Below are 13,525 nucleotides of genomic sequence, written 5' to 3' on the forward strand. Positions count from 1 at the left end.
ACACACACACACACACACACACACACACACACACACACACACACACACACACACACACACACACACACACACACACACACACACACACACACACACACACACACACACACACACACACACACACACACGTTTTTTTGTTTATTTTGTATATTTAAATTTGATGCATTATTCTTTCTATACTTATTGATGTTTGCATCACCATACACCAAAGCAAATTCCTATATGTGTAAAGGTACCTGGCAATAAACTTGGTTCTGATTCTGAAGACAAAACTGCACACACACACTTCAGATCAGTAAAATAAAAAACAAACAAGACACACACACACACACGTACGCACAAAGTGACAGAACACCTATAGCTTATGAACCAGAGAAACTATAAACGTCCCATTTGACTGGAGCACGCTCAATAAATAAGTAAATGTGTTTGTGTGGAAACAGAAGAAATCCAGCGTGGCTCCATCTGTATCCCCCCCCCCCCCACACCTCCTCCTGTCTTGCTAATTACAATTGATTTATTATGGACCACGCAGCTTATCAGGTGCCCGGTGAAATTACAATGGGTGTCCGAAGGCTGTGAGGAGAAAGGGGGGGGGGGTTGGCGGTGGTCAATGTCGAATGGCAAAATCAATTAGCATTGATTGGCAAAAGGTTCATTTTGCCAAAGAGCACGCAGTCGAAGGGGATTAAACTTCCCTGGCCCTACGACAACTTTGATACGACACAATGGCTGCTTCTCTGGCTGCGCTATCGTTAACAAGCTTTCAATAATATAACCGCATCTGCTGTTTTTTTAACCTCGCACGCAAACTCTCTCTCCCTCTCCATGTGGCTGGATTTCAAATCAGGCATCGGCTAGTCAGGGTCTAGCTAGGACACAGATAGCATTGATCAAGTATCAGGGAGTGAAATCCCTGGAAAGCTTGCATCTTAATCCTCATCAAGGAGCCGGCGCAGAATTCAAATCATCCTGCTGTCGGCTCTCAGTGAAGGCTGCATGGAAAACAAAGCACTCCAGTGGAGAAACATGGATCGCCAGGAAGTGAAAAATCAACTGTCTGTCTTCACATTTAGGAGCTTAATGTACAGCAGGTAAGATGTGTGTCGGTAAAACAGAGAGGTGACGATTCTCTCCTGCCTGACATTTCCAAACCAGAGTGTGTGTGTGTGTGTGTGTGTGTGTGTGTGTGTGTGTGTGTGTGTGTGTATATCGTACCCTCGATGGCCAGCATGGCTCGCAGCTCTCTGTTCAGCAGTTCGAAGCGCCGCTCCAGATCGTGCTCTTTCTCCCTGTGGCAAGTTAGAAAGAGAGAGACGGTGTGAGAGTGGTGGAGAAAAACTAAGTTCATCAATATGTTAATGACTAAATCATTAAGCGCTTAAAGAAACCTGCAATAAACATCGATTCAGCTACTCTCCTGAACCTTCTCCGGCTTCGCATTAATCTACTGCACATAACTGATACACACACTCACACAGCCCTGGGTGAGTGTGTGTGAGGAAAGGAACGGTAACATGAAGAGAAAGGTGGTGGAAATGCATTAAAAAGTAAAAAACTATGGAATGAATGTGTTTCTAGACATGCCATGCATGTGTGTGGTCTACATGTGAGAGTATATGTGTGTGTGTGTGTGTGTGTGTGTGTGTGTGTGTGTGCAGCACAAATTAAATTCTTTCCTCTTTCAGCCATATTAAAAAATGAGCTTATTCGGCCCCTAATAGAATTTGTCCTTCACAGGCGCCTTTTCTCTTCCTCTCCGCCACACAGAGGGAACAGAAAGGGCTAATAATCAGCCCTTCTGTCAATTGGCCCCTTTAAAAGCCTTTCCCACGATATAATGTGATTATGAATACTTCAATCTCTCCTCCACCCGCACACTTTGAAATCCCGACTGCTGCAAATGAAGGGAAAAGGCAGCGTGTGTGTGTGTGTCCACCTGTCGCAGCTGACCACATACAAAGAGACTAGCGATGGAGTGATGATCGCCACATTTCTATTGATTTCATATCCCGTCCACATGTAAATCAATGAGGGGATAGACAGAGGGGGCGACTGGAGCGGAGAGAACAGCTTCAACGAGTTTCATGTAATGCTTGAATGGAAGTGCGATATTTCCAGGTTCTTAATGCTTCTTGAAAAGATATATAAAAAAAGAAAAAATAAGGTCTAGTTCAGGGGTGTCCAAACTACGGCCCGGGGGCCAAATGCGGCCCGCGGACAATGGAATATGGCCCACAAAATGAAACTTGTGCTTGTCTTATATTGTACTACTTAAATACAAATGTAAACATATATTACACATTATTTCACGTGTTAATAATAAGACCACTTTTCAAATAAATTCAGTCAAGTAAAGTTGTTAACATGTTCTAACATATCTAAGTTGATAAGAAAAACGCCCAATGACTTATTTACATAAGGTTGAAATACATTCTTCCTATTTCTCCTTATTATAATCAATCGGAGGCTTCTGTTTTAACCCTTAGATGCATACGTGGTTTTCTTGAAGTATCTTTGTAATGATTTTTTTTTATCATTTTATATTCCAGCTATTCCTGAAAAAACATGTTTTGGATATCATGCCATTCAAATGTTATACATTTTAAGAAATTGTAGTTTTTGTATTTCTACCCCAAGCTTCCATAAGTGGGTCAAAAATGACCCGCATGCATTTTCTATGGGATCCTATGGGAACCTTTGATTCTTATCACCTGTTTCTGTCATGAGTAGACAAGAGGAGAAGAGATGAGTTTTGAATAGGGACTGGAATACTGTGAGGGTCTCAGAATAGCGGAGATCTTTGCATCGATATGTTCAAAACGTTTTTTTTTTTTAAATGTAATTTTTTTTTCTAAAATTATAAATAGTGAAAAATTAAATATAAAATATTTCTAGTGTGAACCAAAATATAATACTAAATATTATACAAGTGATTTTTCATAACCAAAATGACACAAATGGCATAAAAACATTTCCACTTATGGAAGAGTGCAGGGTCCAGTCACTCGTGCATCGAAGCCAGTGGTTCTCAAACTCTTTTCAATAATGAACCCCCTTTGAAAAGAAAATGCAGGCACGTAGGCTACCCCCTGATCAGCGCAAAAACAATGGTTAGGGAAAAAATGCCTATATAAAGAGGTACAGTGCAGCGCTGCACCATCAGTGTCTGATTTATTAAAAACAACAACATTGTAACTGAGAAACACTTAAAGCTACATTTCAATTGTTTACAATCCATCACTAAATTCATGGCAAACCAATTTTAACATCATGCAATAACACTGAGACGACATTAGCTGCATTGAACTGATCTTTTTAATAAGTTGTACAATGTAGTGAAACATGGGCTTGAGCTTCACTGAGGACCTTTGTCATTCTGACAGGGAGGCACCTGCAGCTATTACACTTCGCCTTTTGAAATATGTATAACTCTGTTCATATAAAACCCACACTGCTCAAACTTCCTTACTTACTAAAATTGGTATATTTGTATATTTCGAGGCGTGGGGAATGAAGAGAAAAAAGATATGAGCATTTTATGAGCATGGGATTTTGACCCCTCATATAAACATATGCATAATGCTGCGCTATACTTTGCGGCCACACGCCGTTGCCAAGCAACGCTTATTGTTTAGGTCCTTTGATAAGCAGGCAGTCATATCATTAGCTAGAACTAGCTAGATCTGATAGATTTGGACATAAACGCGAGTGAAGTCTAACGGGACGCGAGAGAGAGATCAGATCAGCTGCTGCTGACGGAGAACACGCAGCTCTGCATGATCGCAGCTCCGCCGCGGACCGTTGAGTGGAGCAAAATTAAATACACTAAGAGTTAGACCTGACACACTTAGCCAGTTTATCTACTCTGGAACTAGCTATACTCGTTATAAATATGTGTATTCTTTACTGTCGGGTCACTTAGTACAGGTTCAGCGAGCTGCACGAGCCTGACGGGCTGTCAGGAGAGGGAGAGGAAAAGAGAGCGCCCCGTTTATTTTATTATCCAGAATTACTGTAAAGCTTTGAAGAAAGTAGTTAATCTACTATTAGCAGTTTGTTTAAATGCATTACTTATGTTGTTTTTTCATTAACATAAAATAAATCTCACGTACCCCCTGCAGTACTCCAACGTACCCCTAGGGGTCCGCGTACCCCCATTTGAGAACCACTGCTATACAGGGTTAAGGGACGAGCTGGCAACACTCACAAGCATCATTTACCTACATCTGATTGGCCCTTCGTATATTTGTCTGTATGTGGCCCTCGGTGAAAAAGGTTTGGACACCCCTGGTCTAGTTGAAAACAAAGCATTGTGGGTATAATGTGTGAGTGTCAGAGATACGTACAGCAGAGAGAGCTGGTTCTGGCGTCGGATCAGGGCGTTCTTCTTGTTGACCAACATGAACCACTCCTGCATCATGGCCTCCTCCTCCTCTTGTTTGTTGCCTGTAAACAAACACAGAAAAACAAGCAGGGTTACCAAACAGTACATCATTGCTATAAGCTGTTCATATTCATTCCTCCTTGCGCCCTGTGGAAGCCATAAAGCGAGGTGCTTAAAGATCAAGCTAAAATAGAGTACAACACCATCCAGTTACAGAGAGGGAGTCTGTCTGATAGTAGAGCTGCGGCGAGTCGTCCCTGAACGGTAAAATAAACGTTTTGATAATCAACTATTAAGAGAATTTCATGCAAACATGGTAGAAAAAGGCTGGATTTAGCCTCTTAAATCTGGAGATTTCCTGATTTGTACTGTTTTATATCATATTAAAGTGAATATATTCGATTTGCGACAGACGTTAAAAGACATCCGCTGAAATGTGTGAAACTGGGATGGACATTTTTCATTCATTTCTGACATTTACCAGCAGATCAGTCTATTAGTGGCAGTCCTATCTGATAGACGGATGGTCATCGCCTGTTATTATATGTCCCTTTAAGACACAACATTAATGCGAACACATACAGGAAAGAGATGATGCAGATAAACGACTCACTGCAGAGTTACTATGTCCACCAGTTATTCATGTGTGTGTGTGTGTGTGTGTGTGTGTGTGTGTGTGTGTGTGTGTGTGTGTGTGTGTGTGTGTGTGTGTGTGTGTGTGTGTGTGTGTAAATACACTTCTCGCTTATGTTCCTTGTGTAAACATTCACATATACTTCACACCATGTCTTCACAACGTCAATACAGCTTCAACCGGGCGGGATTAACTCAGCGATTACCGTCGAGCGCCTTTACAGAGTGGAGCCTCTCACTGTAGGGCAATACATATCCCAGCAATCACTCAGCGGGCCTCAGAAAACACGTCTCTGCAACTCTCCGACTCTTAGTGTAATACCTGTTCCACACACAGCTCAGATGCATGGCTAATGTAAGCCTAGCCCACGCCTGGGGCTAAAGCTCTGTGCTGCAACTCACTCACAGCGTACAATGGGATGCAAAGAACTGATATGGACAAAGTGCATTGAGAGGAAACCTTTAAATGTGAACAACAACACAACAAAGTCTCCATGGGGCGTGTTTCACCTGGAGCTAAAACCGGACATCAATGAGGCGTCTGTCGGCGGTGGCCGAGGACTTTAATCAGACGTTTATAAGGATTTAGAAAGTTAATTAAAGTCCAAACTATATTAAAACATTTTTTTACATTCGTCTTTTTTCAATTTCTTTAAATGCAAGGACTAGACCTCAACTACTTCTAAGTTATAGAGAACCGCAGTTCACGTTTTGTTCAGCGGATAATATCCACATGTCGACCCTACTTTTATAATTTTCGAAGCATAAATCTAGTCGCAAGAAGCAAAATGCTAACGTTATGCTATAAAGGAACTACAGCAGGGTCGCTGCTTCAACGTCACGCCGACTTCAGATCCATATTCAAACGTACAGATTCTAAATTGTACAAGTTGAAGCGTTTGTTTGAACACTTTGCAGGAGGCAGGCACTTGCTTTCAAGCAGAACAGGAACTAACTTCGAGGAGTGTTTACGTGTTCGGTGTAATGACGTAAAACGGCCTCGACAACTTCTGTAGTCCTATTCAGCCACTTGGTAACAACCATCGTTTTTCAGACACGTAAACTCTTCAGAAATCACCAGCGGAGTCTCTGCTGATGGATTTAATGTCGTAGAACAAAACGTGATCCGTGTCTTCAATGTGTCTCAACCACAGACCTTATTTGGAGCTATTTTCTAAAACCCTCTGGAGAGATCCCATTGCTTTTTATCGAAGGAACCGGACGTGGTAAAAATGCTAACTTACTTCCGGGTTTTAGGACGCGTCACTGCGGTTCTCTATTGAGATGTGCCTGGTGGTTTTAAATGTATTTTAAACATCAGTTATGGTGGTGACAGCATTAAGATAGGCCCATAACAAGCCCAAATGTTTTATTACATATATGAATTGTTATCCAATTTATCTCGTAAAAGCAACAGGATCAAGTGTTCACATGTATCGATATTAGGGATGCTCCGATCGGCGATTTTAGGGCCAATTGCCGGAATCAGTATCGGCCGATACCGATCGCCGATCCGATCGAGTGGGCGGGGCCTATGGGGATCTTCCATTTAAAGTGATGTTTAAAACTCAGTTAATGCTCGTTCACTGGCGCTTCCACAAACAACCAACATAATTATTACATTCAAATGAAGTACATTATTCAAGTTTACGTTAACTTTGGATAATAACACGGGAGAAATTAGCGGAAGCGCTCTCTCTCTCCCTCTCTCTCTCCCTCTCTCCCTCTCTCTCTCTCTCTCTCTCTCTCTCTCTCTCTCTCTCTCTCTCCTGACAGCCTGCCAGTATCGTCTCATGCAGCTCACTGAACCAGTAATGAGTGACCCGACAGTGAAAAATAAACATATGTATAACTAGTTTAGTTCCAGAGGTAGATAAAGCTAAGTGTGTTAGGTCTAACTCTTAGTGTGTGTTTTGCTCACCGGTCCGTCACAGCGGGCGGAGCTGCAGGATTTCTGCTTCACACACTTCACACACCGCTATTTTACTGTCTTTTTCGGACACCTTAAAATACTGCCAGACCGGTGAAGCCATTTTGGCGAGCTTGTACAGAGAAAAGGGTCGTCATAACTTTACGTCATGCGAGGAAGAATTTGTATAACATATTAATTAGAATTCTCCTACAACTTATATCAAAATATACCAGATGTAGACATATGTCAGTGTTTTGGGTTAAATGTGTGTTAAAGCTCATTGTTGTAAATTGTTTGTTTTTAGCATTTCGATGTCTCTTTCTCTCCGTCTGCGTGTAAATAAACGCGGCTGCGGTCAGTTCACTTAGCACTGTTTATGTCTGGAATTGGGATATGAGCTTTGTGGCACTGGAGGCCATTTAAGCAGCGACAGCCGCATTAATCTGACACTCAGCGCGTCTGTGAAGAGAAGAAATGGATGAAAACAGAGGACGCCAGATGAAAGATCGTCTTAAGGCTTATGTTATTATCTCTCGCTGGGTTTTTTTCTTTTCTCCCGCTCTCAAGAGGAAGGTTTAATAGCTGGAAAGCCACGACAGGCATCATAACAGAATTAACACTAAGAAGACATTTCATACCACTTATTTATTAATTGGGGGTCCTCTGAATGACAAGACAGGCTTTAGTGGACAGTATAATAGCAGAAGAAGAACATGCCAAGTTCTGATGCTTTATACAGGAAGGATCCCTGAGATCATTCCTTCAATTCATGTCTCTAATATGTGTCTTATGCACGTATTATTTATGACAGATTTAAAGAGGACCATGTGGAGTTTGAAGCTTATTATTCTCACGCATTTATTGCAAGAGTATAAGCTTAAAAACAACATGTTGATGCGTTATGGGCACCGGAATACGATCCCAATCTGTGCAAAGATGATGGATTCAGCTGCTCAGGACAGGAGGATATCACACACACACGCACGCACGCACGCACGCACGCACGCACGCACGCACGCACGCACGCACGCACGCACGCACGCACGCACGCACGCACGCACGCACACACACACACACACACACACACACACACACACACACACACACACACACACACACACACACACACACACACACACACACACACACACACACACAGAATGGGGACGACAAAAGGCAGGCGTGTGGTGTGTGTGTGCGCGGACACCGGTGAGTGTGTGGACATTCGTGATACTCTGAGCCAGCAGATGTATGTAATTTCATTTAGGAGGGTGGAGCGGGGCGGGAGGGAAAGAGAGGGAAAAAGAGCGAATGAAAGAAAGCTTCAGGATTTAGCGGAATCGGGGGCTCGTGGATTACAGTAGTCAACTTTGAAACGGACGACACTCGGAGGGGGGATAAAGCGGCGCTGACAGGTCATTGTGCTGCCTCCAAGTCAAATAAAACAAGCAAATAATAATGGCAAATATTAAGCTGCTGTGACATTGTGGCGAGGCGGGCTGGAAGACGAGGGGGATTATAAAGCTATATCCCCCACCGCTAGCCAGCCAGCAGCTAGCAGCCAACCGCCAGCCGCATCTCATGAAAGGAGGGAGGGGAGGAGGAGGGAGGAAGGAAAGGAGAGGGAAAGACAGGGAGGTCAGAGGAAAGGTAGGATAGGAGGGAGAGAGGGACAGAGTGGAAGCGAAGGGAGGGAGAGACAGGGGGAATAAGGGCGAGCAGGTGAGCGGTTTCAAAGCCAAGAGAGAGAGGAGGGGATGGAGGACGATCGACAGCTGCTCAGTCTCTCCAGAGATGACCTCTGACCTCCAGAGACTACCTGACCCTCAGAGAGAGACAGAGGAGGGATGCTTTTTGTTATAAAAAACTCCAAATATAAGACACATTTGACATGACATTGGAGAACTTAAGGGCAGTGGCATTAAAGACCTATAGGTGGAGTAAAAAAGGAAGTACCTGCTGTGTTTTGTAATAACATTGAGAACCTAACTTGATTTGTTGCTTCTTTGTCTGTAAAATGTCAAAATGACCATCTCAATGGCACATGGGCGCATCTTTAAATAGCTTTTTATTATCCAATCCTTAAACATACAATATATTACAAGAAGAAAGTCCTTTGAGAAGGATTTGTGAAGCTGGAACCGGAAAACGTTTGACATATTTTCTGGTAAATTGTTTAAAAGATTAGTCGAATATATCGTTATCTCGTTTTGTTTCTGAAGAAATCCACAATCGTTTGAGAAATAGTTTTTTTTAGCAGTAATGTTAACACAATGAAATCAGTTCATCAGCTTAACTGCATTGTTATTGTAGGTACATAGTACATCAAATACAATAACAGTTAAAAGGAACTGCTGTTACAGTTTTATATACCCTTAAATTAGAGCTGTGCTCACAAATTAGGGCTCTAGGTTTGATTCCAAGTAATATAACCTTTTTTTCCCAAAATGTATCCCCTTGTTGTACTGTATCGAGTGCGCCCACAACATGGCATATGTTAGGAGTGACAACAGCAGAGGGAAAGCTGTTGTGAGCGTGGTGTGTATGAAGACAAATGGTGTAAATGTCCCTGGCACGCTGACACTGTGTCTATGAATCCAGCCTTGGCTCTGAGAAGCTGTGGATCCATGCTGGCTCTCTGGGGGCCATCTTGGATCAAAGCATCTGGCGGTTTGGCAGGGTGCATTCTGGGTCTTGCTGCTTGCCTTACACGCCGTTTCTCAACCAAAAACAAGCCAAAACCGACGGAGACTGGGGAAATACGTTTGGCACGGGTACAACGTTTGATCAGGACATCAAAGGCTTAGTGAAACGAGTCAGACGGAGATACACAGGGCTTCCCCGCCTACAGGAAACTTTATCGTCATTAATATCATGTTTGGTGTTACCCCAGCGATCAATGCGGCTGCGATGGTGAGAAACACACTAGATACAATCAAGTCAGACACACACACACAGCCAAGATACAAGTGATACACACATCCCGACAACCCCTCTATCTGATTGCCCGTCTCCCTCTTCTCTTGTTTCACTGTCTCTCACACACACAGCCGAGTACAATGACACAGTGCAGTGTGTGTGTGTGTGTGTGTGTGTGTGTGTGTGTGTGTGTGTGTGTGTGTGTGTGTGTGTGTGTGTGCGTGCGCGCGCGTGGAGAGAAAGACTCTTATCCTTAAGGAAATAAGAAAGGCTGGTTAGGAAGGGTCATGTGTTTGTATGCATCCATATGAGAGTAAGATATAAAGGAAACAGACAGGGTGAACAGACAGCCTGAGCCTCTATAGCCAAATAAGATTAAGATAGCGATCACTGTTGCATTCAGGGTAGATAGGAATAATGAAACTCACCCTGAGGTGGTCAAGCTGCTGCTGATGGCCTGCACTGGTTTTTAATTAAGTGTGTAATGCTACTATTCTAGGTCTGACTAAATGCATGCAAGGAGTATTTGTAGTGATAAAATATGGACTTGTTTTATTTGCCAATTACTAATTGATTTATAAGGCATTGCAGGGAAACAGTGTTTTTTTACTTGGAATTAAACAAACTATCCTCCTTTTCTCTAACAGGCATCGCAAATAAAAACTGCTACAAAAAAGGTTTCCTTAAAAAAGCTAAACTTCTTCTTCATAGACATCTAGTCTCATGAAATCAAGATGATTTAAGTTCATCCCTATGTCCTTGTATAGCAATCACTACAAGTGTGTTTCTCAGTTCATCCTTCATTAAAGGTGGGGTAGGTAATTCACTTCAGAAACACTTGTTGTTATATTCCATGGAATGCTCTTAACATCCTGATAGCAATGAATATCTGAAGTGCTTTGACAATAAATACATAAAAAATGTAATGTGTGGAAGCTGTGGCGCTGTAAAAAGCACGACCAATCATCTGAGCCGGCCCGGCTGAAGTAACTGGATGGCCTACCTGCCTGTCAGCCTTCCATCTGGGCACAAACTTATCTCGTGCCCTCATTGGTCATGTGCGCGTTCGTGTGTGTTGGAGGAGGGGCTCTGTGAGGAAGTCTGAAGGAAGAGGCAGATTTTTTTCGGCTGCGTACTTTCAAATTCTAGCGCACTCGAGCTGGTTTCTCCATTCTTACCTACCCTACCTTTAAGGTGTACACGTAGTTGCTTGGTGAGCTACTCCTCAGCCAGCACTTTTGCACTGAAGCTGCAATTAATTTTAAATATGAATTTTTTTAATTAATCTTTCCATGTATGAAATGTCAAAGTGTTATAAAAAAAAGCCCATTCACAATTTCCCAGAGGCTAAGGTGGCGTCTTCAAATAGCGTATATATATATATTACATGTATACATATGTCAAACTGAAAAATAGCAAATAATTGCAGAATCATTTTTTGCCAAAAAAAATCACTTAAAGGTGGGGTAGGTACGAATGGAGAAACCAGCTCGAGTGCGCTAGAATTTGAAAATACACAACCGGAGAAAATCTGCCACTTCCTCACAGAGCCCCTCCTCCAACACACACGAACGCGCACATGACCAATGAGGGCACGAGATGAGTTTGTGCACAGATGGAAGGCTGACAGGCAGGTAGGCCATCCAGTTACTTTAGCCGGGCCGGCTCAGATGATTGGTCGTGCTTTTTACAGCGCCACGGCTTCCACAGATGACGTTTTTTATGTATTTATTGTCAAAGCATTTCATGTATTCATTGCTATCGGGATGTTAAGAGCATTCCATGGAATATAACAACGAGTGTTTCTGAAGGGAATTACCTACCCCACCTTTAAATGATAAGGTAATTATTAAAATGGTTTTCAATTCATTTTCTATTCAACATATCAATCAATTGCTTCAGTGCAATTAGTCAATTTCATGAAACATGAATAATTCAATATGGGGGGCCACGCAGGGGTCAATAACTTGACCTTCCAATAACGAGACAGTCTTCAACCACTAGGCCACTTACTACCTCCGGGTTATTTGTTTAAACATAACGTAGTCATGTAATAACTATGGTAAGTGGATAAGCAGGAAACCCTTCACTTCACCAGAGACACTCCTGCTCTCGGGGCCTTGAAGGAGGGATCTCGGCTAACGGGAGGAAATGAATGCGACAGAAAGAGAAACACATTAAAAGCCGTGATCACAGCACGTTCATCTCATTTCTTATCCCACCATTTTGCCATTTAATCCAATAGCTGCTAATCCAATTTGTCTATCGGACATGTAAGAAGGCGGGGAAGAGGAGGAGACAGAAGGAGAGGAGGGGGAGGAGGATGTGGAGCTGGACTTCTCCGTTTCCCTAAGTCACTTTTTGAATGGCTGTTTATTTAGGGACGAGCCGTGCTCTCTTATCGCTCTCCATCCGACCGCCGAGCCCGTCTGAAACCAGCGGGGATCGGCGGAGATGAAAGCCAGAGACGCATGAAAGGAAATGGAGTAAAAAGAAACAGGATGAACATTGTTTCCCGTGATTAGGTAAGAGCTCGTTAAAAGGCTGTCACTGCAGCGATGTGAATATGCATGACAGGGGCCGGGCTAATCACAGAGCGGGGGGGGGGGGGGGGGGGGGGGCTGTGAGCACTGAAGACTTGATTTAATTAATGTGAGGAGGAGAGGAGTGTCTCGTTAGGAAGGGGAGACTGAGGCTTGCAAGCAATAGCACAACACGTTTCTTTAAAACTGAAGGTGAATTTCAATGATGGCAAAATCTTTTAAAAAGTCATCTTACGTTGAAAAGTACAGGAACTGAATGAAAAATTGAAATCCAACTGATGTCCTTATTATATACTAACTTGCTTCACGTAACCCCGTACTAAGGCCCGGCAGAAGGACCATTATCTATAAATGGAGGAATCACAGACCCATGAGAATTCAAAAAGCTCAATCACGATGTAACCCTGCCTTTGTTAGCCTCATACGTCTCAACATGTGTACAAGTATGCATATCTAAGTAGATACATGTGTATATGAAGGTGTGTGCTTTTGCATGTATATTCGTTTATGTATTTCTACATGATAGTGAGCAATTGCCCATGATGACCCTATCTGCGTTCACACTGTTTGTTATTGGAACGAAAATGATTATAATAATTGTGCGTAAATGTTATAATCAGATTCAACACGCTCTTCTTCTAATGTTTCACTCTTTTATTCAGAGCGATGTACGCCGAGGGCAACAGTTGCTGCAATGTCCAACTGGGCAACATTACATCACTTATGTGAGAGAATCACCCCCCCCCCCCTCACATGTGACTCCTCCTGCTCTCTCCTCCTCTGTTCCGCTCTCCACTGGAGTGCTGCTGAGGGCTATGTTCTCCGGAGCAGAGAGGCTTGTTCGAGGCCTTTTTAGCCGCCCTCAATGGCACAATGGTGGCAGCGTATAGAGCAGATTCCTGCTTTATTGAACCTGTGTATAATGTCTGCTGAATGGAGCACATTAACCGATTCACACTCACCTCGCTGCCTCCCCCCCGGATAGGGAAAGGAGAAAAGTGAAAAAGGAAAAAGCTTCTCTCACACTGAGCCACAATGACTGCCTTTTCCACCAGTGTCATTTGTCAACCACTGCTTGCTTTACGCCGTACAAAAGAGATGGAGGTGGAGGAGAGAGGCAGGAGGGGGAGG

General features: G+C 43.0%; 1 protein-coding gene across 4 annotated transcripts in view; it reads right to left on the minus strand.

Annotated features, from left to right (window-relative positions):
- ehbp1 (EH domain binding protein 1) overlaps positions 1 to 13,525 on the minus strand; it is a 188,199-nt gene that overhangs the window by 9,488 nt on the left and 165,186 nt on the right. For all 4 annotated transcript variants that reach the window (XM_034100365.1, XM_034100363.2, XM_034100364.2 and 1 more), the window contains 2 exons: positions 4,350 to 4,449; positions 1,219 to 1,292 (listed from right to left, as the gene is read on the minus strand). In XM_034100365.1, coding sequence (XP_033956256.1) covers positions 1,219 to 1,292; positions 4,350 to 4,449 — 174 coding nt within the window. The remainder of the gene's footprint in view (positions 1 to 1,218; positions 1,293 to 4,349; positions 4,450 to 13,525) is intronic.

This window comes from Pseudochaenichthys georgianus, chromosome 15 (genome assembly GCF_902827115.2).
Source record: "Pseudochaenichthys georgianus chromosome 15, fPseGeo1.2, whole genome shotgun sequence".
NCBI classification, from domain to species: domain Eukaryota; kingdom Metazoa; phylum Chordata; class Actinopteri; order Perciformes; family Channichthyidae; genus Pseudochaenichthys; species Pseudochaenichthys georgianus.